At 36.8% G+C, this 26776-nt stretch overlaps 1 protein-coding gene and 1 long non-coding RNA gene across 2 annotated transcripts in view; both read right to left on the reverse strand.

Moving 5' to 3' along the window:
* cwc25 (CWC25 spliceosome associated protein homolog) overlaps positions 1-16788 on the reverse strand; it is a 53711-nt gene extending 36923 nt beyond the window's left edge. Inside the window, exon 1 of the mRNA XM_059563951.1 lies at positions 16637-16788. Within this exon, the coding sequence (XP_059419934.1) occupies positions 16637-16654 (18 nt within the window). The 5' untranslated portion in view covers positions 16655-16788. The remainder of the gene's footprint in view (positions 1-16636) is intronic.
* Positions 16789-19559: 2771 nt separating this feature from the next.
* LOC132154264 (uncharacterized) lies at positions 19560-20922 on the reverse strand. The gene is made up of 3 exons (XR_009437131.1): positions 20779-20922; positions 20586-20646; positions 19560-20135 (listed from the first exon to the last, which is right to left on the reverse strand). It is a non-coding gene; the product is annotated as an uncharacterized LOC132154264 (long non-coding RNA).
* Positions 20923-26776: the final 5854 nt, after the last annotated feature.

Raw genomic sequence — 26776 nt, forward strand, 5'->3', positions numbered from 1 at the left:
TGAGCTAAATAAGTGGATAAAAGTATAAAATTTCTCAGTTTAAACATTTGCTACGTTATCTATGTTCTATTGTGATTAAAATATTGGCTCATGTGATTTGAAATTCCTTTAGTTTTCATTTTATTAAAATTTAAAAAACGTCCCAACTTTTCCGGAATTCGGGTTGTATTATACTTTTAATTATCATTTATTTCTGTGATGCAAAGCTGAATTTTCAGCATCATTACTCCATTCTTCAGTGTCACATGTGACATCCGGTCTATCACATGATCCTTTAGAAATCATTCTAATATGATGATTTATTATGATTGTTGGAAACAGTTCTGCTGTAGTGTGTGTGTGTGTGTGTGTGTGTGTGTGTGTGTGTGTATATATATATATATATATATATATATATATATATATATATGCTAAATCATGAACACAATGACAGGGTGAAATGGGCTGTGATGCATGGGGCGCCAGGTAAAATCTTGCCTAGGGCAGCAAATTGGTCAGGGCCGGCCCTGCTCATGAGCATTTTTTACTTATTTTGAGAAACTATCATCATATCATATACAAAGAGACAGCAGTGTTTCAAAAAGACACCAATGTTTCAGGAGTTTAGTACACAAAATAGGACACATGCTTATTAGATAACCTTATTTGAGTTGATGTATATGCTTTTATTTTTTTATTAACTATTTTTCCCCAAACCATTGTTAGATGCAGTTAGATGCCTGTAGTTATGCAAAGATTTGGTTTCAAAAACAGTATATATAAACTATTTCTTTTGATTTTAAATCTGCTTTGAAATTCAGATCAATCTCTAAGTAAAGTCTGATTGTATGGTGGATGTGTTCAAATGTGATCATCTTAATTTAAGTGATGAAGGATGGTAAAAGTCCAACAGTATTGAGCACTACTTTAAGGTTAAACCTGCATGGTGTAAAATGGTTGAAGATGATTAACAGTTGCAAATTAACATTCATTAGAAGTTTATAAAAGTAATCAAAATGTACTCAAAAGTAATTAGTTACATTACTTTATTAAAGTAATTAAAAAAGTTACACTACTATTACATTTTAAATAGGGTAACTTGTAATCTGTAACCTATTACATTTCCAAAGTAACCTTCCCAACACTGCTAACAATATAAGTACATCTATGGAAACATTAAAAAGCATTTAAAGAAAAGGAAATAATCCATGTCATGGGACCTTTAAGTATGACGTCTTGTCACGGTTTTACGACTTTGGCGCTTAGAGGGTTAATATTTTATTTTTAAGAAATTATATATTACAAAAATTATTACATTATAAAAATTATTATATTAACCATCATAGGCCTTGGATACCGGACTGTAAAATGCGTCGGTAGTCAGCATTCAAATGATTTTTAATCATAAATAAATGTTACATAAAGTCCATGATATAAAATAGGCATACAAGAAAACATTATCTATCCCGTGGTCTTCTGAGTCCATAAATTTTTATTGCATTTGTACATTTTTTTAATATTGGGCAGAGATACCAAAGAGTATGTATAATGTTAGCTGGTTAACTTCATTTATTAAGTAGATACAGTCAAACCAAAATTTTTTCAAAACACACTTTTAACATTACACATTAAATCACAGTTTAATCTCTGTAGTTTAGAAGATAGTAATACAATATCACAAGAACACAGAGTTAAACTGTGTAAGAACAAATTAATCTTGATGATGTTAGATAACTTTGATAGAAATGATAGTAATGGATTACAATCAACCAAAAAAAAAAAAAAATAGTCAGCTGTATGACAATATTTACACATTTATCAATACTTAGTCAGGCAAACCTTAGCCTTAATGACCGCCTGTTGTCTCCTGGCCATGCTGTCATCCAGGTTCATGCAGACTTGGTCTGAAAATGTTTTGGTCCCAGATTTGTTTTACTGGTAGTCCACTGTTTTAAGAATTTTTGGGGTATAATTTGTCACAGTTTACTTTATTTTGCTAACCTTACTTACATAAATGAACTGTAGTGTCGTACACCGAATAGTAAATAAAATATAAAAAACTATATCTGGTCTCAGAATAATTTTGGGTTTGACTGTATATCCTTCGGTTATTTTCACAATCATGCCCATTAAAATGTATTTTACAAGTTTGTTACTTTCTTTGTTATTTTCTTTTGCTCTATGGTTCATCACCTGTAATTTAATAGCATTAGAGCTGCTCAATTGCAGCGACTTATTACTGTAATGACGCGCTTTGCAATTTGTGATATTTTTCACAAATAGAAGTCGCATTTTTTGTTTTTGTCTAACGTGCTGCGATTTATATTGCAAAAGCCACTCATATAATGCAGAAACTCTCAAGCAAGCAAAACACGTGCAACGCGTGCATGTATTTGTACTGTTGCAGAATGAGAGGGACAGTAGTAACGTACTGCCTAGTGCATTACACACAGGCTACTAGATTCACTTTCGCCAGTAAGTCATGTATGCCTACGGTTGAAAATAAATGATGTTTATAGTGAATGCCCCTATAAATAGTCTTTTTTGACGATTTAGTTTTAATCCATATGCGTGTGCTAAGTGAGTGGATATCAAAGACCACAGCAGAAGTGCGCGAGTGTGCTCGCCTGCTCTCGCTCTCTCTCACACACACACACACACACACAACAGAAGTGTGCGAGCATTCTTTCTCTTTCTCCCTCCTTACCATTAAAGGGATAGTTCACCCAAAAATCTAAATTATGTCATTAGTAACACCCTCATGTCGTTCCAAACCCTTGAGACCTCAGTTTATCTTTGGAACACAGTTTAAGATATTTTAGATTTAGTCAGAGAGCTCTCAGTCCCTCCATTGAAACTGTGTGTACGGTCTACTGTCCCGTGTCCAGAAAGGTAAGAAAAACATCAAAGTAGTCCATGTGACATCAGAGGGTCAGTTAGAATTTTTTTGAAGCATCAAAAATAAATTTTGGTCCAAAAATAACAAAAACTACGACTTTATTCAGCATTGTCTTCTCTTCCGTGTCTGTTGTGAGAGAGTTCAAAACAAAGCAGTTTGTGATATCCGGTTCGCGAACGAATCATTCGATGTAACCGGATCTTTTTGAACCAGTTCACCAAATCGAACTGAATCATTTTAAACTGTTCGCATCTCCAATACGCATTTATCCACAAATGACTTAAGCTGTTAACTTTTTTTAATGTGGCTGACACTCCCTCTGAGTTTAAACAAACCAATATCCCGGAGTAATTCATTTACTCAAACAGTACACTGTTAACAGTGTACATATTGACACATTACTGTTTACATATGGTATTTGTTATTAAATCTATATTCATTGACTTGAATCGAGAATCGAATCGAGATTCGAAATCTGGAGAAAAATTAGTCTGAATGCACTGTCGCTTTGGATAAAAAAAAAAAGCGTCTGCTAAATGCATAAAAATATTGTGCGCTTTGCAGGGCTGCAGGATAAAAGAAAGGCTATCCTATAACTTGATAATTCGTTCCTACAACTTATTAATTTGAGGCAACTCATGCGAAAAACGTGATTAAAAGTGAAAGATAAAATAAAACAAACCTGTGAGAGTGGGTTAGACTGAAGATTTAGGATAAGAATCACTGCCTTTTATTGTGAATGTGCACAAATTAGGGATGGGCGTTTTCCGCAAATATCACATTCGAATATTTGAGCTGACAAAAAACAAATATTTGAATATTCGTTTATTTAAATTTAGTTTAAGGAGACCGACATTATTTTTCAGCAATATTTATTGTTTCCGTCATTTTTGAACAAGCTTACACACAATAAGCTTGAACATTACACATCGTGTTTTGTAGCTGAAAACCTTTAACAATGCGTGCAAACAAACAAAAACACAGATTAAAAGCAAAAAAAAAAAGAAAAAGTGAACAAAAAAAAAAAAACAAAGCAGCCAGTAGCAATTAGGCTATTGTACAGAACGTAGCCTAAGTTTTAAACTGTCAGCAAATATTTTTTGCTTTTTTTGTATTGTTTTACATGTTCTTGTTAAGAAACACAGGCATGTAAACATGATCGGGGGAAAGTCGGCTCCTTAGTCTGTTAACAATAAGGCCGGCCGCGGAGAAAACGCGCTCTGACGGCACAGACGTTGGCTGGACTCACAAATAACGGTGTGCTAAGAGACTAAGTTTTGTGATGCGCTTCGTGTTTTGGTTTCACCACTGAATGGGATCCTCATCTGGTGGAATACATGGCTCCAGCAAGAACTGTTCCCACTCGTCTCAGCTGGACTCTCTGTAATCTTCGCTGAAGAACTGGCTCAGCCTTTTTCCGACGAGTGGGCATTGCATCCTCTTCATCGTTGGTGACGGCGGCTGCATCCGCACCACTTGCATCAAGGAAAATGTTCTGATAATATTCAAAAAGTTTTTTTTCTTCTTACTTCTCTCATGTTTTCATCAAGAAACCTGAGATGTTTGTGCCGAGGGTCTAGGACAGACGAGAGAAGAGGAGTTTTCACTGCATTCTCCAAGTTAGTGGTCTTTATTTGATGCATGAGAGATGCCGCAACAATGTTCTTGAATTCGGTCACTTTCTGTGATTCTCCACGGCATATTTGAAGTACTGTAGAAGACCGCAGTTCTTATTCATTCATTAAATATTTTTTGCTTGCATACATCTTCAAATATGCCGTGGAGAATCACAGAAAGTGACCGAATTAGGTTTAATTGTGGACTTTTTTTTTGTTCTTTGTAATGGTAAGCAAAAATATAGCGAAATTCGAATATCATTATTTATTGAATAATTAGAGCAGAACGAATATTCGAATGTTCGACTATACGTGCACACCCCTAGCACAAATGAAAGCAAACACTTTTGTGGAAAAGGTATTTTTATGTCTTGGCTCTTTCGATCACGCTGGAGCCTGGCGCACACTAGGGCTGTCAACGAATATTCTAAATTTGAATATGTATTTGAATAGTTTAAAAAAAACGAATTTCGAAGGTGAAAATTAATATTCGAATAAAAAAAAAAAAGTGGAAAAAAAGGCCCGCGGTAGTAGAGGCGTGGTTGTCTGCCTTGCGAGTGGGCACGCTAGGGCGCCTGAGGGTTCAGGGACAGGTCACAGCCTCACAGGAGTCGCACTCAGTGTTGCCAAGTCCGCGGATTTCCTGTCGAATTTGGCTACTTTAACACTGTTGCCACGGGTTGTTTTCTATGTTCACGCGTTGAAGCGACCCCCAATAGCGTGATATTTAGCCCCTGTTATGGGAATTTTACTGGAGGATCCCCGCCGAAAAACGCGATTGTGCTAGCCTTGGGCTTATTTTTTGTAGCAATTGGGCTACATCTTCATGGAAGATGCCAGCAAGTGCAGAGCCCAACTCGACCGCAGCAGAGAAAATGAGGTAAAATTGTTGACCCGCGAGACAAAGTTGTATGCAAGCTATTTAAGATACAGTTAGCATACCATTCGACAACTAGCAACATGAGGTCACATCTCAAAAATGTGCACCCAAATGAGCATGGCATAATGTGTGGAACTCCAGCTAAACAGTCACGTCTTGACACTTAACGTTACTTTGCATCGCCCGCCGCAAGCTCTTTGTCTGAAACACGACAAGAGGCCATAACGGATAAAATAATTTCGTTCATTTGTAAGGACATGAGACCGATCAGTATCGCGGATGGGGCACGCTTCGGGGAGTTCTGTCAAGCAATGGATCCGAGGTTTGATTATTTATCGTTTCATGTCAAGGAAAAGTTCCATGTTTACCACAGCACAGCTCGCTCGGAGCATTCAATGTCAGTTCTATATGCTGTAAAACTTCAATTAATATTAATAATATTTGTTTCAATCACTGAATGAAGCCTGCTATATTTGAGACAACAGTCGCGACCTTAAATTGCTTGCACAAAAATTTGTTTGTTCATTTAAACCATTATGCGCAGAGAACGTGAGAGTGAGAGAGCGTGAGGTCTGCAGTCTTGGCCATTAGTTGATTTCCTTGTTTTTGTGTAGGTAATACGTTGTCATATATGTTTGAACTTATAAAGTAGTTATGTCTCTTTGTATTATTTTGGCCTGTTATTGACGTAATGCGCGTCATTGACAACATGCGCAACCAGATGTTCGAATAGTTCGAATATTCGTGTATTTTTTAGAGGGAATATTCGAACGTCATTGAGCAATTTTGACAGCCCTAGCGCACACGTAGGCTATTCCAGCAATTCAAACTTACATCGCAGTCTGCTCATTATCAAAATAAAATTGTCATCTAAACATTTAAAAGGTTAAACTGGTCAGTTTAAATAGACCGTAGTATACCGATCCACTCTGCTGTTATGCCAAGGATGGTTTTGCACATGAATTAAGAGGATTATCTTTTCCCTCTATATACGAATGTGTGTAAAGTACAAGCCTAGTTAATAAATCACGAATTGTTTTTTTTTTTTTTTTTTTTATGTGAGCAACAGTGTTTTGCAGCAGTGCCGATGGATGCGGTTCACTTACTGCACAGCCACACGTGCCACAGCTATGTTTGGGATAATTTTATTTTAAATGCCATAAAGTCAGTTAAAACATTGCAATTGTGTTTTAAAATACAACAACGAGCACCAGAGCACCATTTAAATAGGCACGTTCAGCAGTCTCCGTGCAGGATAGTAAACAGTCAACAAAGTACAATGACCTCAGACGTATGACGCAATCTCTTCATCTTATCAAATGATCATAATCACATCTATTCATTTTATAATCCTGCTACTAGCATACTAAGCGTGAAAGTTTTTTTTTTATTGTGTGTGTGTGTGTGTGTGTGTGCTTTACACATCCTGTCATGCCGGTGAATGTGTGGCTGCAATAGGGACATTTTGCAGCATTAAGGTTAACGATTAATAGATCGTTAATTTAAACTACGATCGATCAAGGAAATGATCGAAAATTGACATCCCTACGCATGACATCTCTTCACTTTTTTGGATGGAGCGCTCCTGACTCCATGTCACTTCAAGCACATCATTCTGTACATGGGATGCACATAAGCACTTTGCGCTGCTCTGTATTGGAGCCATACCGTTTCGTATTATACTTTTGCATAATGAAAGATTGAGTCTTTTTTGTTCTGTTCATACACTTAACTTTTATTTGTTGCCCACAAAATAATGTTGCTTCACCAAATGTTTAATATTTTTATATAATTATTGTGCACTCATGATTTTTCTAGAATAACTTTTGCTGCTGTATTATCCACTAACCCATGGATTGGGATTATATATTTTTTCATTTGTTATTTTTCAATAAAATTAAGTTGTCTATATTTAGTAGATTGTGTTTAACACACAAAACTGATGATCAGGCGAACACACAATAGTATAGAAATTCTACATTAATAAAAATTTTTTTTAAAAACCTGAGTTGGCATTGATTCTGAAAAAAATAATATCATTGTATCCCTACTAGGGGTGTAACGGTATGCAAAAATCACGGTTCGGTATGTACCTCGGTTTTAAAGTCACGGTTCGGTTCATTTTCGGTACAGTAAGGGAAAGAAATGCAAACATTAAACTGCAGGTTGTTTATTACTATACAACTTTTTTTTAACAATTTGTTTACACTTTTTAAATACTTTTTAATAAAATATATATAAAATAAAAAAAGAATAAGAAATAAAATACTGCTGCAAAGTTCTCCACTAAATAAAATACTCTCAGTCTCAAGTCTGAGGGAAGGGAAGTCGTGGCCTAATGGTTAGAGAGTCGGACTCCCAATCGAAAGGTTGTGAGTTCGAGTCTCGGGCCAGCAGGAATTGTGGGTGGGGGGAGTGCATGTACAGTTCTCTCTCCACCTTCAATACCACGACTTAGGTGCCCTTGAGCAAGGCATCGAACCCCCAACTCCGGGCGCCGGAGCATAAATGGCTGCCCACTGCTCCGGGTGTGTGTTCACAGTGTGTGTGTGTGTTATCACTGCTCTGTGTGTGTGCATTTCGGATGGGTTAAATGCAGAGCACAAATTCTGAGTATGGGTCACCATACTTGGCTGAATGTCACTTCACTTCACACCAATATCATATAATAAAATATAATGAAAAATATAAATAAATGACTATGATTACAGTGCAGCATTACCAATCCCAGCTTGTAGGCCTGCTCACATTTTATATATATATAAATATTATATATATATATGTGTTGGGAAGGTTACTTTGGAAATGTAATAGGTTACAGATTACAAGTTACCCTGTTTAAAATGTAATAGTAGTGTAACTTTTTCAATTACTTTATTAAAGTAATGTAACTAATTACTTTTGAGTACTTTTTGATTACTTTTCTAAATTTGTGAAAATTAAAGAATAATAAATAAAAGCATATACATCAACTTAAATACATTTATCTAATAAGCATGTGACGTATTCTGTGTAATAAACTCCTGAAACATTGGTGTTTTTTGAAACTGCTGTCTCTGTATATGATGATAGTTTTCTCAAAATAAGTAAAATGCACATGAAGTGACACAGAGCAGTTCTAGAAATTATGTTTATGTGCTCGTGTACTCCTATATTGAGAGGTTGAAAACACTGCAAGCTTCAGTAGGCCTATGTGTAGTAAATGAAACTATGTCTTTGGCATTAATTTACAGGAGGGGCGGACTGGGAAAAAACTTCAGACTGGAAAATTCAAACTCATACAAACAAATTCATGGAAAAAAACTATTTTTTTTTGTGTGGACCTGACATAAAAAAGGTTTAAATCTTTAATTTGGGGACATGCAAAATAATTAAAAGTTCTCTCCTGAACTGCACCTTCACTTCTATTTTTCTCTTCAGTCTCTTTATTTTGCCCTGTTATCCATCTCTCTCATGACTTTAATACTCAAGATTGAACAAAACTATACTTTACAATACAATACTCTACAATACTACAATATCTTTATAGAAAAATCCTAATACTGTACATGAGTCATGTTTTCCCTTACAAAAAATTACCATGCTTTTATTAGTCTATATAAAAGTAAAATAACCTTGTTTTGTTTTTTGCAAATGGATTTGTATTTATTTTTAAATAAATACATTTGTAAAATAATTTTACATTTTTGGTTATCACAGTTAAACAATAGTAACCATTTTCTCTGGATTTAGAGTTAAATATTAAAATGTTAATTTTCGTAAGGGTTGTGTTGTTGTCTGTCGTAGCTCCCCCTAAATCTATAAAAAAATTTTAGCTTTTTCAGCTAAATTACTACTGTAACATTACAATAGATAATAATGATGTCCTTTATATAGTATTTTGAGTGATGACTGATGAGCAACGTGCTGCTGCTTGAATAAATAAATTAAAAAAAAACAAAGACAAAAAAGTATCTTTACAGATGAAACTGACCTGAAACCCTGAACAGTAGTTCAGCTTCTTTGCTCCAGCTGTGCGCGTCCACACTCTTCATGACTTATTAGAGATTTAATTATCAAATGGCGGATTCGCAAATGATCGCTTTATTACATTCAGCAGGCAATTATACAATAATGATATTAAATAGTGGGGCAAAATCGGCTGCCAGGCCACCAGGAATTGTCCCGGTTCTCCTGGTGTCCCGTCCGCGCCTGATTTCCACAGACACGCAGAATGTGCAAGTCATATATTGCATTTTTGGGGCTTAATATTCACAGACACTAGTCGATGTCATGTTTTATTTCAAGTGTACTGACCTAGTTTTTATTTAGTCATCCAAAATGTGGCATATTCCGTCCGCGTTAGGCATTCCGTTTTTATGACTGGATTCTAAGAACCAGAGTGTATTTCCGTATCCCGGAAATTATTAGGGCGGTATGTCTCAGAATAGTCAGTGCAATTTGGGAAAGAAATCAGTTAAATCTGTATGTGGATGTGTGTAAATATTCAAATGTAATCCCCTTTGTAATCGTAAAAAAATTTCATAAGTAACTAATTTAATTACTCATTTTTTCGTAGTAACTGTAACTAATTACAGTTACAATAATTTTGTAATTAAATTACGTAACGCCGTTACATGTAACTAGTTACTCCCCAACACTGTGTATATATATATATATATATATATATATATATATATATATATATATATATATATATATATATATATATATATATATATATATATATATATATATATAACTTTTCCAAAGTGTGAAGTGCAGCATCAACAGTTTCAGTTTTTAGACCTGCTCAGATTTCGTTATTGCGTTGGACCGATCGGAATTAAGATCAAAGGTCTGTTTAAATGCCGACGGGAGCTGCGTTTGAATTACAATCGTTTTTTTCCTAGTTGTAGTGATGTTCACACTCGCGTGATGCCTTTTGAAAACCTTAGGCCGGTGACACACTGGTGTATTGCACCGGTCAAACATAGTCTATTTTGCCGTCAATACTGTTGACGGTGTTTTTTATCAGTAGGCTTTATATTTATCCTCAACATGAAGTATAGATATTGTTGTCGTGAAGACAAGATTCTGGTCTGTCGGCGGCCTCCCTCTATGTCACCTACAGTAGCAGACTCGCGAGTATTCACACTGGAAGCGTATAAGTACAGCATCACAGCAGCAGCTGCAAAGCGTGTTCGGCAGACAGTATAACCATTTCAAACAATGGGTATAATTCTTTCAACATTTGTTTTTAGAACAATACACCATACTTTCACCCAAAACGATTAATTAAAAAGTTTAAATGGGTAAATACATATTTGTTATACTTATTTTCTTTTCTGGCATAATTGTGAAAACCGAAAAAGCCGAAAGCCCTGTACCGAAACGGTCCGGTACGAATACACGTACCGTTACACCCCTAATCCCTACTGACAGATCACATGACCTACCACTGGCAGCTGCCAGTGATCTCATGCGCCAGACAGGGATGGAAATTAGCACCCGCCACCAGCTAAATGCAGGTGATTTTGTGTTGTGGCGGGTAAACTCACTTCACCTACCGGCCACCATGGCGGGTAAATAAAAATCGCAGAGTGTTTTACCCGGCTGGTGGATAAAAAAAGTTAATTTCCATCCCTGGTGTGTACAACATGCAATAAAGTGTAATATCATCCGAAGCAGCTCCGTGGAGAAAGGCGGTGTAAACCGGGCTCGATTGGTTGGTTGTTGGTTATTTACAGTACATTTTATAGCACACGCTCATGTTATACAAGATCGCGTGAAGAGTTGAATTTGTTATGGCGCACAAATTTCCAAATACAGTCACGTCTCTGTCAAACCCGGGTAAGTTTATTTTCCTCCAGCATTCTGCAACATTTTAGATTATATGGACAGTTTGTTTATCTTATTGTTTTTAACTGCATAATAAGCAAACTAACAAACAGTATTATACGTCTAATAACCGCTGTCCGGGGGATGCATTTTATTTCCAGTCTTCAAGTACTTTTTCAGAAGTTAGCTCTGTGGCTAGTCAACCCTCTACCAGTGTTAATTTTGGCAGGCATTTTTGATTTAGTCTTAGTCTTGAGATTAAAATGCTTAATAGTCTTAGTCACATTTTAGTCATTTGAGTCTTTCATAGTTTTAGTCGACGTAAAGTCATTGCATTTTAGTGAACTTTTAGTCAATAGTTTTAGCCAAACTGTAGTTACCAATATTTATTTTTATTTTATATATAGTTTTCAAATTAAAATATTCAGTAATTCTTCTCTCTTTAGACCAAATCAATTAAGCTTATGAGAAATTTGAATCAAGGACAGAATTTGGGAAAACAAATAAATTATGACAATTTTTATTTTTGGGTGAACTCATATATATATATATATATTTATTTATTTATTTAAAGAAGCACAATAAGACAAATACAATAGAGATACAAATTAAACTAATTTTTCAGATACTGTAGGTTTTACTTAACATGTATACATTTAACGTCTTTTGTTGGTTAACATTAATGACAAATATTTAATTTGGAATGCTGTCCCTTTAAGATGGAAGGCATGCATGAAATACTGACACTGACCAACGAGTTGTGACTTCCAGGAAAAACGGGACGTCCGGTCACCTTATCCGTACTCCTTCGGGTGCGGAGGCCATTGTTTCAGGTCATTAGTTCGCATTTTGGAAGTCTTTCCATCCACTGCGGCTGCTATACTGAGACTAGATATGCAGACGGCTCTTATCTGATAGCAATCCAATGACAAGGACGCACATTTTAGAAGACAATAGCCTATAGGATGCATTTTGAATGTCCGGTAGTTCTCAAATAACATTATAGTCCATTCCCGCCTGGTTAACGAAAACGCGGCATAAATTGTCAATTTCGTCATCAGATATTATTTTTAGCTCGTCAACGTCTCGTCTTAGGTCAAAGAAAAAATGTTCATTAACGAATATCTTTCGTCGTCGTCTTTGTTAACGAAATTAACACTGCCCTCTACATTGCGAGTAAATCACTCGCATATGCAACTAAATCTTCCTTCTGGCTACTAAATGAAGTCTAATATTAGCCAATGGCTAATAAATTATCTGATTTTACTCGCCAGTGTGTGAGTTGGAGGCTAAGTTTAGCACAGATAGTTTCACTCACGAACACACTCTGTCAGACGATCTGTGCTTTTTTCCTCAATGGATGCGCAACGCACCTGTATAAATGTACCGTAAACTCTAGTGTTAAGGCACACAAATCGCCGTCGCTTTCTCTCACACTCACATAGAGAAAGAGAGAGAGAGAGGATTGACGTGCTACATTTAAACAATATTATTTGTTGTATTTTCCTGTCAAAATAACAGCGTTCCTATGCAAGACTTCAGGTTTTCCGGTAGTGGGTGGATTTAATGCATGAAAGGCAATCTCATTGGCTGGCGCTCACCTGTTATCGTCCATGTTTTGATTTCAGCAAATCAGTTAGAGCGAACACACAAAACCTGATTAATATCAAATTGTCTCTGTTAATATTAATGAATCCAGCAGCTCATTAATCCTTAGTAATCCTTAGTGTGTTTATAGTTTTTATTAGTAGGAATCGTATTATTATTATTATCATCTTATCAGTATTTTTGTAGTTTTTTTTTTTTGCAGAAACACTGAATGACCAAAAAAGCACCACCACCAGTCCAGTTAAAATGTTCAGTTAAAAAGACTAATAAGCATTCAAACATGGTTATCAATTTTACTTCTAATTACTAAAGTTCTATTCTTAAATGATACTTGATTATTATAAAGCTTGACTGACTGGCGAGTAAGCTAAAATAGTTACTAGCCAATGGCGATTCAATTGCCAAGGTGTCCGTAGAGGGTTGTAAGTTGTAATGCAGAAACAACATTGTATCACTACACATGTTTGACAGCTCTGGCATGATGAGACGCATAAAAATTATGTATTAAAAACGCTGTGCGTTCGTTTGTCGATGGTGTACAAGTTTGTGAGCCGAGATTTCTTTCAGTGATGGTGTTGAACAGGGGACTTTTCCCCACATGTTCCCTTAACCACAAAAAAAAACAAAAATACACTTACACAAAAATACTGGCGATTCCTTTCTTTTGGAATTAAATACAACATTAATGCGTACGAAAACGGTTTAGAATGTCGTAAAAATGTTTCTGTGCATTAAAAAAAGTTCAGTGCGGTGTATCATCGGTTGGGCTACAGAGTTGAGAGAACCTAGTAAGCTGCCTAGATAGGCAGCATTTTTGAGCATCACTGAAATAGAAAATGTCAGTATTTCATTGAGACTTGAGATTAAATAAACTGCTTAAGTATTGTAGATCTTGTAGTATTAATTTTCACATGCAGTTACACATTGTCGGTTAAAAACAAGAAAGTGGCTGGTAAAAACATTGAGTGGCTGGTAGATTTTGAAATCCACCAGCCACAGTGGTCGGTGGACAAAAAAAGTTAATTTCCATCCCTGGCGCCAGAGCTCTCACCTACGTTAAAAGTGCAATCTATGTTTACATGTGATTTTCGTGATTCTGATTGGCTTACATGGGCTTGAGCTTCTCGTTACACTGCCACCTACAGGTTTGGCATGCTCTTAACGGCATATATACACGGGTATGTGTAAATGAACACTTTTCTGAAAACTTACATGTGTGCACGATGTTATTTTTAAAACCGGAAAGGTTAAAATGTCCGTTTATGAAAACAGCCGCCCACATGTAAACATAGTCTATGGCAAATGCGCAGGGGGTCGGTTGAGCCCATTGGGAACTACGGGAGCCCTGAGTGGAGTGTCAGCAGATGTTAAAAAGAAAACCGATTTTTATTCAAACAAATCCATGTAAACTACACATTCGAGTTAATCGATAAAATCGATTTATCGCCCCGGCCCTAGTATAGTGTATAATGTTACAAAAGCTTATTTCAGATAAATGCTGAGCTTTCTATTCATCAAAGAATCCCAGTGGTGGTCAGTAACTGAGCAGTTTTACTTCATTACTGTACTTAAGTACATTTTTCAAGTATCTGTACTACTGGAGTAGTTTTATTTTAAGTAACATTTAGTTCACTACATTCCAAAGCATAAGATTGTACTTTTTACTACACTACATTTCATAAAACATATCGTTATTCCTTATAATATATCACATGCTCCAACACGCAGAATTGAGAGTGAGGAGTCACGTGCCAATTTGGGTTGATTTGGGCGGGGTCTGAGCCGGTCTGCCATGACGGTAGGAGACGTATCGGTTGCCAGGGGCAACGCCTTCAGAACTTCACAGAGGCAGGACTAAACTTCCAGAGCTCTTTAATTTTTGTACTTTTATTATTTCAGCGGGACAGAGAAGGATCTACGAATACGAGAAAGAAAAGGAAGAAAGTAAATCAATGCAAAAAGATATGGTGAAAGAAACGGGACCTTACAGGAATAAGCTCACACCAAGCACAAAACAGCGGTATTTGGAGGTCTCAGTCATCCAAAATATCGACCCATATGAGCTCTCTGCAGCGGAGTGGCACAGAGACCTGCACCATTTACTCCATGCACATATGGACATTGTGAATTATCTTGTTTTTGGTGTAAGTTACTACACAATGCAGGAGTTTAAAAGCCACAAGTCTTTGGAAAGTTATGAGGCTTTCTGCTGTGGCTGGGTCCATCTACAAGCCTCCAGATCAGGGATCAGCAACCTTTTCGGCATGACGTGCCATTTTTTATTTTTATGGTTAACCACTGTGCCAACACAATTAATTCTCACACTTTAATAGTATTTGTAGCTCCTAACAGGCTGTGTGACTATGAGAAGTTATTACATCAAACTGTACGTCATTATACAGCTTTCCTTATTGCTTGCGTGCCAGCGATTATCCCTCTGCGTGCCACTGTTGGCACGCGTGCCGTAGGTTGCCAACCCCTGCTCCAGATGGTGAAAACAGCGTTGTGCTGGCCAAGATAAGTTTCTTCACATGCGTTTTAGTGTGTTGTAATTACATTGCATTTAGCAGACACTTCTTGACCAAAATGACAAAGTAATTAACTGCGACTGTTTTGTAAACACTAGATTGTAACGAGATGTTCAATGTACACAAGCGTTTCCCACATGTTTTTATGTAGGCTTAAGCAGTGTATGTTTAGGTATTTAGTTGTAATTTGATTTTTGTCCAATGACACATACTGTACCAGGTTTTTGTGTTGGGGGCTGCAAAGTGGGCAAACCAGTTCTGGGTTGGCTAGGGTAGTTAAATGTGTGATTGGAAGATGTAAATGTCCTGGTTAGATTTCAGCCATTAACAGTGTGAATGCAAGGTGTATGAGATTCAGAGGAGGCTGCAGACTGATGCGGTGTCCATTTCGGTAACCTAAAAACTTTTACATTGTTCCTGTTACCTATATTGTCGTGTGAGGTACTGGAGCAGTTTTTAGCGCAGCAGTGACTTCCCGGCATGGTAAAACAGTGCGGAATTGCGAGAACCTCCTCTACTACCGAGGTATCAACACACGTAAACAATCATGTTTTGCCGCCGGCATCCTGCCAACATGGCGGAGAGGGTGATATCGAGGGTAGGGGCTCTGTACCATGACGACAACTCCTCACTCTCACATGTTTGTGATTAATGAACGAACGAAAAAAAAAAGATTCATGAATGAACGAAGGTCTTTTCAATTAACCTTTTAAATCGGATCGCAAATCGCACCAAACGATTCGTTTACGAATTAGAATGATCCGATTGAAGCTGTTCTAGAGTCGAAAAAGTCAAGGAATCAAATTAACCATTTAGTGCGAGTCCCAAGTGAACTGAATTCACAACAGGGAGATCTTGTGAGTGTGCGCACGTCTGATGTTGTTAATGTCGAAATTTAGGATTAATTATTGTAGCTTAAAATCAAGGGTGCAAAAAATCCGTTTGGAATTCAAACTAGTCGTTCCCGCAACATAAGAAGTCGTGGTCAAGAGAAATGGATGTCGTTCCCTCAACATTGTATCTCGAGGCCACGACATCGTATCGTTACCTCGACAAAATGATCTCGTGGCCACGACATAATAACACTTTCCCACGAGTTAACATCTCGTCGCCACAGCAAAACTAAGTGAACCAACCATGTCAGCTCCCCGGCACCGTAACTTAGTAACCGTTGAGTCCGTTTTATTAACGGTTAGTGAGTGATATTGGTACGTTTTAATATACAAGCTTAACTAGGCCACAACGGTTATCTTTAGCAACTGCGCTACTAAACGAAAAAGACAACTTAAAACAAAATTGTACTTACAAGGTCACCACCTCCCATGTTGCTGAGGCCTTACTAATAATGTTATAACGTGTTAGAAATTGTTGTTTCAAACACCCAACCCAAATTTTGCTGGCGTGTGTTACACTGGAACGTACTTCCGTCCTTCTTGCGTCTTCTTCTTCTTCTTCTTCTTCGTTTGGTATTTTATGGCGGTTGGCAAACCAACTTTCGGTGCATTACCGCCACCAACTGGACTGGAGTGTGGAGCACTAAAAAACAATGAGCAACTAAATAAACAACTTCATCCCCTATACTCCAAATTCTCCAATCTACTCCTATCGCTTTAAGATACTTCATTATCGCACTATATATTCTTACTTGTTCTACTTGCTTCCCCAATAGACTTTCCATACTGAATACTACCACACCCAATTGTCTTACTATCCTCTTAAGTACTAACCTTTCTTTTCCATATTTTAATCATTTTATTAAAACATGTTCTATTGTTTCTGCCTGATCACAATAATTACATTTTGCTGTATCATGTTTTCCTATCTTAAACAAGGAATGATTTAATCGAGTGTGCCCTATTCTAATACGAGAAACAATCGTATCCTCTTTCCTATTCCCAAAAACACTTCTTCCGTTTCCTACTTGCTTCTGAATACTATTCAACTGTCTTCCCTTGACCTCATTATTCCATAACTTGCCATTCATTGTTTATGAATTCTTTTATTTTACTTTTAACTTCATTTTTGCTCAACGTTACTTGCACATTTATCTCATTATATTTTACTGCTTGCTTTGCTACCACTTCATTGGCCTCCAATTCCACATGAGCAGGAACCCACACAAACACTATTTAGCTTACACTACTTATTCTTAGCAAACTCGCAAGTATCTCATATATAATGTCTTGCCTTGATATTTCAGGGCTCTCTCTCACGCATTGGGCGTGAGACCCACGCATTTCAACCCGTTCACACGCTCACACGCCACACCTTGTATTTCTCACGCAGAGATATTACGAGGAAAACGCCCACCAACTTGCAGCGCTATTTTTTAATAGCCCTGACACGCACCAGCTAATCGAATAAAAAAAATATAGCTACCGATCAGCCAATCAGAAAATAGCATTGCTGTATCTGGGTAAGATTTCCACAGGCTCATGCGCAACACAGACTCAGACTCTCGCTGAAGTAGGTAACATAACGGTTACAGAAGAGGACAGTGGCTGTCACATTTTAAATGATTTACATCTCGTCGAACTAATTTCTACAGACTGATCAACGTGAGAGAAGAACATCCTATGTGTACAGTAAGTCATCGCACCATTGCTGGGGAATATATGTGCCCCCCCCCCCCCCCCCAGTTTTTGTCCAACTCCATTGACTTGCCAAGACAATGACCCCTATTTTCACTATATGATTTTTTTAATCAAAATATGAATTTTCAATTTTTTTTAAAAAGATATATTTTGGTCTGATGGTTATTATGACCCCACACACACGCAATTTTGGCCATCGTACGTGGTCGGCTGTAGCTTTTGCGCCTATTATTGGCCCACTATAATTTTTTTTTATAGCTAACGTTACACGTTGAAGAGGATGCGGGGCTACTTTGACAGTTTTATATAAGAGACTAATATAATAGGCCTATCCATAATACTTGTTGGCAGTACCCATAATAGTTTGAATTATTTGTAGTTTTTTCTTTCCTTTTATTTTTACTGCACAACATCCTGGTCCCCATTTTGAAAACGTTTTGTCTAGGCTATTTCATTATATTTTATCCAATGTATAATATTATTGCATTCGTCTATTTCAAAGATGTCAGGGGAAGAGGCAAAGGAGCTTTCTTTCATGCTTTGCTCTAACCCAGCAAACATGCCCCTTTGGGGCCTGCGTGGGCCCACTGCGGGCAAAAAATCTTGCCCGTGTGGGCAGCCCACTGTGGGCCCCAATACCGGCGTGAAATGCGGGGCACGTGTGGGCCCCACACTGCGGGGCCTGTGTGGGGCCCGAGTGGGACAGCCCAAAAGTGTGGGTTGAGTGTGGGCTGGCCCACACAAATCTGAGTGGGCCCCCAATAGGACCAATTGTGTGCCCATAACATGACCACAGGTATGTACACAGTGTGGGCTGGGTGTGGGCACGTGGGGAGAGTGTGGGTACAGTGTGGGCTGGGTGTGGGCACAGTGGGGAGAGTGTGGGTACAGTGTGGGCTGGGTGTGGGCACAGTGGGGAGAGTGTGGGTACATTGTGGGCTGGCTGTGGGCACAGTGGGGAGAGTGTGGGTACAGTGTGGGCTGGGTGTGGGCACAGTGGGGAGAGCGCGGGGACAGTGTGGCCTGGGTGTGGGCACAGTGGGGAGAGTGTGGGTACAGTGTGGCCTGGGTGTGGGCACAGTGGGGAGAGTGTGGGTACAGTGTGGGCTGACGTGTGGGCACATTGGGGAGAGTGTGGGTACAGTGTGGGCTGGGTGTGGGCACAGTGGGGAGAGTGTGGGAATACTGTGGGCCAAAAGTGTGCCCTTTATTCATCCAAAGTAGCGTCCCAGCTGAAAATGTGGACCTAGGGCCCCAGCAGTCTTCACAGTATGCCCACACTTTGGAGGGAAATGTGGACATAAACCTGTGTAGGGCCTTTGTGACCTTAACAAATAAAACTTTGTACCTGCAGAATGCTGCAATATTACTATTAAATCACATTTAGAATAATTATTAGTAGAAGTAATAAATTAAAGAGTCATACATTTCAAATACTTTGATTTATTCACGGCCACATAAAAATATTGTTATTTTTAACACTGTTCAAAGTTTAGGATAGGTAAGATTTGTAAATGTTTTTGAAACAAGTCTCTTATGCTCACCAAAACATTTATTTGATAAGAAATACAGTTAAAGCAGTACCATTATGAAATATTACAATTTTAATAACCGTAAAAAAAAATTTTTTTTTAGAGAAACAAGTTCTGTTTTACTATGATGTTTAATTTTCACCAGCCATTACTCGTCTTCTGTGTCATACAATCCAAAATAAATTATTAAAATATTCTGTTTTGGTGCTCAATAAACTTTTTTTTTTTAGCATCTCAAAAACAGTTGCACTGCTTCATTTTTGGAAACAGTAATATCTTTTTTTCATGTTACTTTAGAGGTTTTAAAAGAGCAGCATTTATTTATTTATTTTAATAGGATTTTTGTCCAACAATGTAAACGTTTTTACTGTTGCTTTTTATCAGTTTAATGCACCCTTGCTGAATACCTTAAAGAAAGAAAAAACTTTCTGACCCCAAACTATTGAACACTAGAATATATTGAATAGATTTATAAAACAGAATAATGACCAATTATAGCTTCATTAGAACATTAAGTAGATATTATAGATAATTATAGATAAATCAATCCCCTAAGGGGCACCAGTAGATCTCTGATCTTCTGCTCCTTCCACCATCCCAAGTCTCTTATGTTAAAGAGCCACTATAATAGAAGTCTCCATTTTAGATGCTGTAGCATGGCTGCTTTTTATTCCAGCATCTACATGAGAAAGAAAACAACAATTAAAATGTAAATATATATATATATATATATACACATATACACATAAGCCTAAACAAAGTCATAAGCCTAAAGAAAGTCAAAATTTCCTCTTTGGGAAGTTTCCCAGGGCACTTATAGTTTTTTTTTTTTTGGAAAATGTTTTAGTTAATAATAAATTAATGTATGCTTTACTGATAGCAGAGATACACAGAGAGTGACAGAGTGTGAATGACTAAATGAGACAACAGTGTTCTCTGGGTTTGAGACTTTATCCCAAGAGGATGTCTGAGTCACAGATAAAAATAGCTTATTATTGTAATACAGTAAGTAATACAGGTATAAGTAAATGTCAGACCTTTCATTTTTGGAAAAATTTGCGCTTTAAAAATTAACTAATGACTTTAACTCGATGCATGCATATGCAGCTTTAAACAAATTAAAGTGTACTTACATTACAAAAGATGCAGTGACCTGTTCCTAGTGACTCTTTATCTGCATCTGACACAAACTAAATGGAGAAAAAGAGGATACATCAATGAATATCAGTGAAATATTGCCTATATCAATACAAATTAAAATGTATTTTTATTTTGACACCATTGAGAAGAGACGCAGGATGACTGCTAGGTTGATCACTTACAACAGTGATGTCCTGGAGGACCAGCAACCTGCTGAGTTTATCTCCGGTCTGTCCACACACCTGTCTGAAGTGTGTGGTGATCCTGAAGACCTCGATCAGCTGCTTCAGCAGTACAGGATTGAGACAGGACCTTAACTCTGCGATCAGGACTAGAATAGAAAGAATTAAAAAAAATTATATGTGGTGTATGATTTAATATCTGAGAATGGATAAGGGAGAAAAAAAAAATTATCACTTAAATATTACATAGGTTTGTATGAATGAATGTACATACAAATTAACTATACAGTCAAGAGAAAACTATCAGTTATGAACAGCCATACATTAATGATAACGAGATTTGATAAGCGTGTGTAGCCGAGGTATTGTATTATGCTATATTAATCTTCGTTTATGTTGCTATTAAGGACTTTATAAGAGACATTATACGGACTTAACCTAACTCCATTACACTACGTTATGTACGTTACTGCTCGCTGTCAAACAACAAGAAGACAGAAAAGGAAATGAAACCCAATTGACACCGCAATGGACGTAAATAAATGTTAATTTAATGAATTCATGTGCAATTTGAAAGGATATATTACCAGAGATTACGTTACCTCAGAAAACGATCGGAAGTCTGCCGTTAAAACCGTTGGTCATTTAAAAAAGCCACTAGCAACATAGATACAGACGGTTGGTCTGGGAACGCCCCCGGGAACGCCCCGTCACGTGATGTGAATTTAGCCCGTGGGGGAAAACATTCCCTTGGCGCCAATTGAAATACACGGGACAATCACGCCGATGAGTTGCTGTGTCGTTTTCTGTACCTCCAATAAACTACCAAATTATAAATTGAAGTTCTACATCCTTCCTAATAAACATACAGAAACGGAACGGAGGACAAAATGGCTACAAGCAAAGTTGTGAGGATGATCAAGGGAAGTTGTGGAATCCCAAGACTAAGCATGTGGTTATGTGTGCAGTCGGCATTCATCACAGGCAGGCTATATTAAAGGTCCCATGACATGAAAATTTCTGAGGTTTTTTAACATTAATATGACTTCCCCTACAGGGGTTAAATTGGAAAAAAATCCTGAGCTTGAACTTTTTGGGGGGGGGGGTTAAGTCTGTCCAGACTTAATTCAAATATTGACGATAATAACAAAAATACAGTAACAAGAGCTTAAAGTGCTTTAAAAAATGGTAAACAGACTGAGATAGACATGAATCTCTTCAATGATTATGTTTGGCACCATTTACCCACGTAGGAGGGGACGTTCTCGCGACCTTGTGCAACGTTCCCTAAAAGTTATCTAAAGGTAACGAAAGTTCCGAACCTTTACAGAACATTAGGGACGTTCTTGGAACGTCCTATTTTGGTTATGAAAGTGCTGCAGTTCAAGGTTCCTTAAATGACTTTAGGGGGACGTTCTATTTGAGGGCATTTTATGGTCACATAGCAAACGTTACAGAGAGGACATTTGAGACGTTAACAGAACGTTCTCGCATGGTCCTCTGTTGGTCATATAATAACGTTCCCAAAGTGACTTTAGGGGAACGTTCCATACTGGTTGTTATATGGTCATGAAACAACGTTACAAAGAGGACATTCGGGACGTGAACAGAACGTTCCCATACGGTTCTCTGTTGGTCATATAATAACGTTCCCGTTATTACTTTAGGGGGACGTTCGATATTGGTTATTATATGGTCACACAACAACGTTACAAAGAGGACATTCGGGATGTTAACAGAACGTTCTCGCATGGTCCTCTGTTGGTCATATAATAACGTTCCCAATGTGGTTGTTATATGGTCACACAACAACGTTAAAAATATGACAAATTAATGAACGCAAAGATGTATTAAATCTACATCTAATTAATGAAAATATTAAATAATAATACAATAAGTATTAAACTTATTTGTTAAATAATAACACTAACATGCTAGCCAATTTATTAGGTCCTCTCTGCTAATTTTGTGGGTAGGATTTGATATTTGTTACTTCAAAATAAAAACTATGGCTTTTACTCTACAGATCTAAAATCCTTGATGTGTCCATAAATCCCTTATTAACAAATAGACATACAAAACAATACAATGTCATAGATCAAGGCAACGTGAAAATAAGCGATGCATAAGTGATGCAGTTCAATTTTTCACCACATTTACATTGGAAAATTGTGGAGTTTTGTGGAGCTCTGACACTGTTTCATAGCACCCGCTTCGAAGTCGTGCGTTAATTTTGAATTTATTAAGCGCACTTTACAACTTACGACACATTTACCATTTATTATTTTCTATATAAATGTCGATATAGCCTACTGTACATTTCTATACAAATATTAAAAATGAATATTTTGGTGAGGCACTGCCACACCCGCGGCTGACTGTATTCAGAAGGGAGAGCTGCAGCCCAATTCAACTGTGAGCCACTGCTGCTGGTGCATCGTCCTTTCTTTATGTGCGGAGTGGGGAGCGCGCGCACTGCAGGGCATGGAAGCGGCCATGCAGTCGCTTGCATTTTTTTCCTGTCAACAGTGTAAACTACTTAAAATACTCAATTTTTGGTCATAAGAATAATACATTATTTAAAGCTTTTATTTGTGTAAACTCACAATATCAAGAAAACTTTAGCAAAATAAACCACCACAAAAAGGACTGTTTTAAATCTGCTATGAATATGAAGTTTGCAGATTGTTGTAGGCTATTGTACTGTATCTTCTATAAAGATGAATATTACATTTCGTTAATTTAAAAAGCACGTTAATGTTGTATAAATAAATAAACTTTTGTTCTGTTAGATGTGTTTTGGCTAGTTTTTGTCAGGCGCGGATATATGGGTGGGCCTGGGTGGGCAGATTGACTGGTGGCCCACCCAATCAGATTAATAAAAACAATTAATTTTTTTAATTTTAATAATAACAAATTAATAAATAATTTAATTTTAATAGTTTCATGAGGACATTTAAGTAAAGTAGCTACGAAAAATAGCTACAAAATAAAAATATTATGTCGGCATATCACGTGTCAGTCCAGTGATGCTATCATGCAACACAGCTGGTTCTCTTGTGAATTTGTTTTCTGCACGGGCCGGCCACACGCTCTCCGTGCGCGCACTGACTTAAAAGTGGCGTAACACCACTGTTACACTGTTACACTGTGAAACACACATACTCCGTGTGCAGTGCGTGACTGATCCACGACTGTAGGCTACCACAAACACATACTCACTATTTGTATTTCAAATCCAGAAGTTATCAGAAACTTTTATTAAAAAAGTAAAAAAAAAGGGTTGTCAGCATTGCGATTCTCTTTGTACATATACACTCTTTAATAGACGTTTTAACACAATTTAAACAACGTATTCAGCGCTACTTATATAGATTTATATATTAAGTTGCTCAAACAAGTGGTAAAATATTTAACCATGTAGTACTTCGCAAAATCGCAAACATTTCAAATCTTAAAATTGACAAAAACAGCCGACTAACATGCCTTTTCTTTTGCATTTAAGTTTTAATACAATAAATATTGCATGTCACAAAGAAATTGTTTTTTCACATCCACCATGAATGAGACGAGAGTTGTTCATTATGTCACCTTGTTGAAGTAAATTTTATTTTTCCTTGCTTTACCCCAGTCCTAAAGTAAAAAAAAAGATGACTGTGTAAAAGAGTATAAATAAATTAAATGCATTTATGGTGAGATTACTACATTTTATTTAATTAAACGCATTTATGGTGAGATTATTATATTTTCATGTCAATCTGTGTTCATTTTGACCACGAACCATGCACCGTCAGCCTGTCACTTTAATTCAGCGCGTGCAGCACATCAGAAATAGACTCGGTGCGGAAACGATCTCTGCACTGCACCGCACATGGAACGGATCGCCGGACCGCATCCGCGCGCAGTGTGAAAGCTCTATAATACAGAGCCCGGGAATCATGTGTATAAGATTAAAAAACCCGAGGCCCCTCTGTATATTCACCAGGCCCACCTATTAATGACGTTCTGTATCCGCCACTGGTTTTTGTATGTTGTATAATTATAATAGGCCTATATGTATCTAGGTAATGAAAAAAAATAAAATAATAATAAATAAATAAATATATAAATATATATATATACATACAAAAGGAAAGCAGCTGCTTGAACCTCATTCTGGGAGAAGACTTATTTATTTATTTTTTACCATGAAGAAAAAAATCAATCGGATGAGTCAGGTTCTGCACATCTGAGAAGAAGAAACAGGTAAGACGTTTTTAATCTTATACATTACAATAATGAACGATTTTTCATGAGAAATGTTCGCCTATCTATAATACGAATAAAACACGACAATTTTACAACCGGGAAATATGACCTATTGGGTTTATTTGCACTTAAACATTTTTAAATAAATTGTAAAAATAATACTAAATTACAATTATTATAATATGAATTATTTATTAGTAAATAATACTAAATTATATGTATATATATTAATTTATACTCATTTAATTTATATATTTGAATTCTAATGTATTATTTCTTGATAACAGGCGCTGCTAAGTATAACACACCGTTGCCATGAAAAACAAAGTGTTGCTATGGACGCAGGTATCTAGACGGAAATGGCTATTTTCTTTATTATTTTCTTTATTATTTTCTTTATTATTATTTTTCACATTATCCATTACATAATATAACGTAATTATTAGTATTATAACGCAATATATCATTATATAAATATACATTTTTTTTTTATAAAAAAAAAAAACGTTTAACACCTATATAGGTCACAAATTCTAAATCTGGCAGCGGGTATATAAGCTGGGGTCTGTGACCATCGCGCTCACACCTCTCACTCACTCAGTGGACATCCCAACTGGACATCCCAACTGTCAGTTTCTCTGAGGTAATTCTTCTAATTAACCATTCTATTTAAATTAAAAACACAAAACAAAATGACATATAATGTACGTTACATGATATAAATAATAATAATATGGAATTATAAGGACAGTAACGTTAGCTTTTGAGCGAAATTTTCTCATGGTAAAACGGCCGTTTCCACAAGAAATTGAATAAATTGTCATAAAATTGACGGACTTTCTTTTCCAGTAATAAATGTACCACATTTACTCAGACAAACTGTTTTTCCGTCTTTTTCTTTAACTTTATACCACTGGTCCGCACTGTCATCGCCGTTATTTGTCGTTAAATACCGTTATGTTTACGTGACGTCATTTGCTCTAAAGAAGTAGCTTATCCTTTTCAGATAAGCTCATTAATTTTTTAGGGTCTGTCATGTTAACATTAGCTACTTTAAAATAAATTATGAATACAATTAATATCATTATTGTAAATTATACTTTATTTGAAAATTAACGCGCCTTCTCACAGGCTTGGCTGTGAGCTCGCGCGCGTCCCTCAACCTCCGCACGAGCGCGACGGTGCCGTCATCACAGTGGGCGCGAGACCCCATTTCGCGCAAATGTGTGCACGGCATTTTTTGTAACTGCACGAAACTCCGCTTCTAGAGGTGCACGACTTCGAGCTTATTCTGGCCAAACAGCCAGCACCCAGTTTGCGCTTGCATTTAAAAAAAAGAGCCTAGAAATAAGCAGAAAAAAAAGAAGAAATAAGCCTTTTTGGTAAAAATAAAGGTCCATGTTTAACAAAACATAACAAAACCAGAACAAACTATAAATACATAAATACAAAACACACAAACAAAATAAAATAAAAATAAAATAATAATAATAATAATAATAATTATAGTAATAATTATAGAAATTAAACTTTAATGCACAACCGGTTAGGCAATTCACAATTCAGGCATTGTATCTAATATCATCTGTATCCTTTGAAGTAACAAGTGTAAATAAAATTGTCCCACGTCTACGTATATGTGATTTCAATTCACTTTGTCTCTTGTCTGTGCTTTCCAGACCCTGCCCTACAGACAGATTACCATGATGTCATCTCAGAAGGTAGGCTTGTCTTGCAAAAAAGGTTTTCA

Source organism: Carassius carassius, chromosome 12 (assembly GCF_963082965.1).
Source record: "Carassius carassius chromosome 12, fCarCar2.1, whole genome shotgun sequence".
NCBI lineage: Eukaryota > Metazoa > Chordata > Actinopteri > Cypriniformes > Cyprinidae > Carassius > Carassius carassius.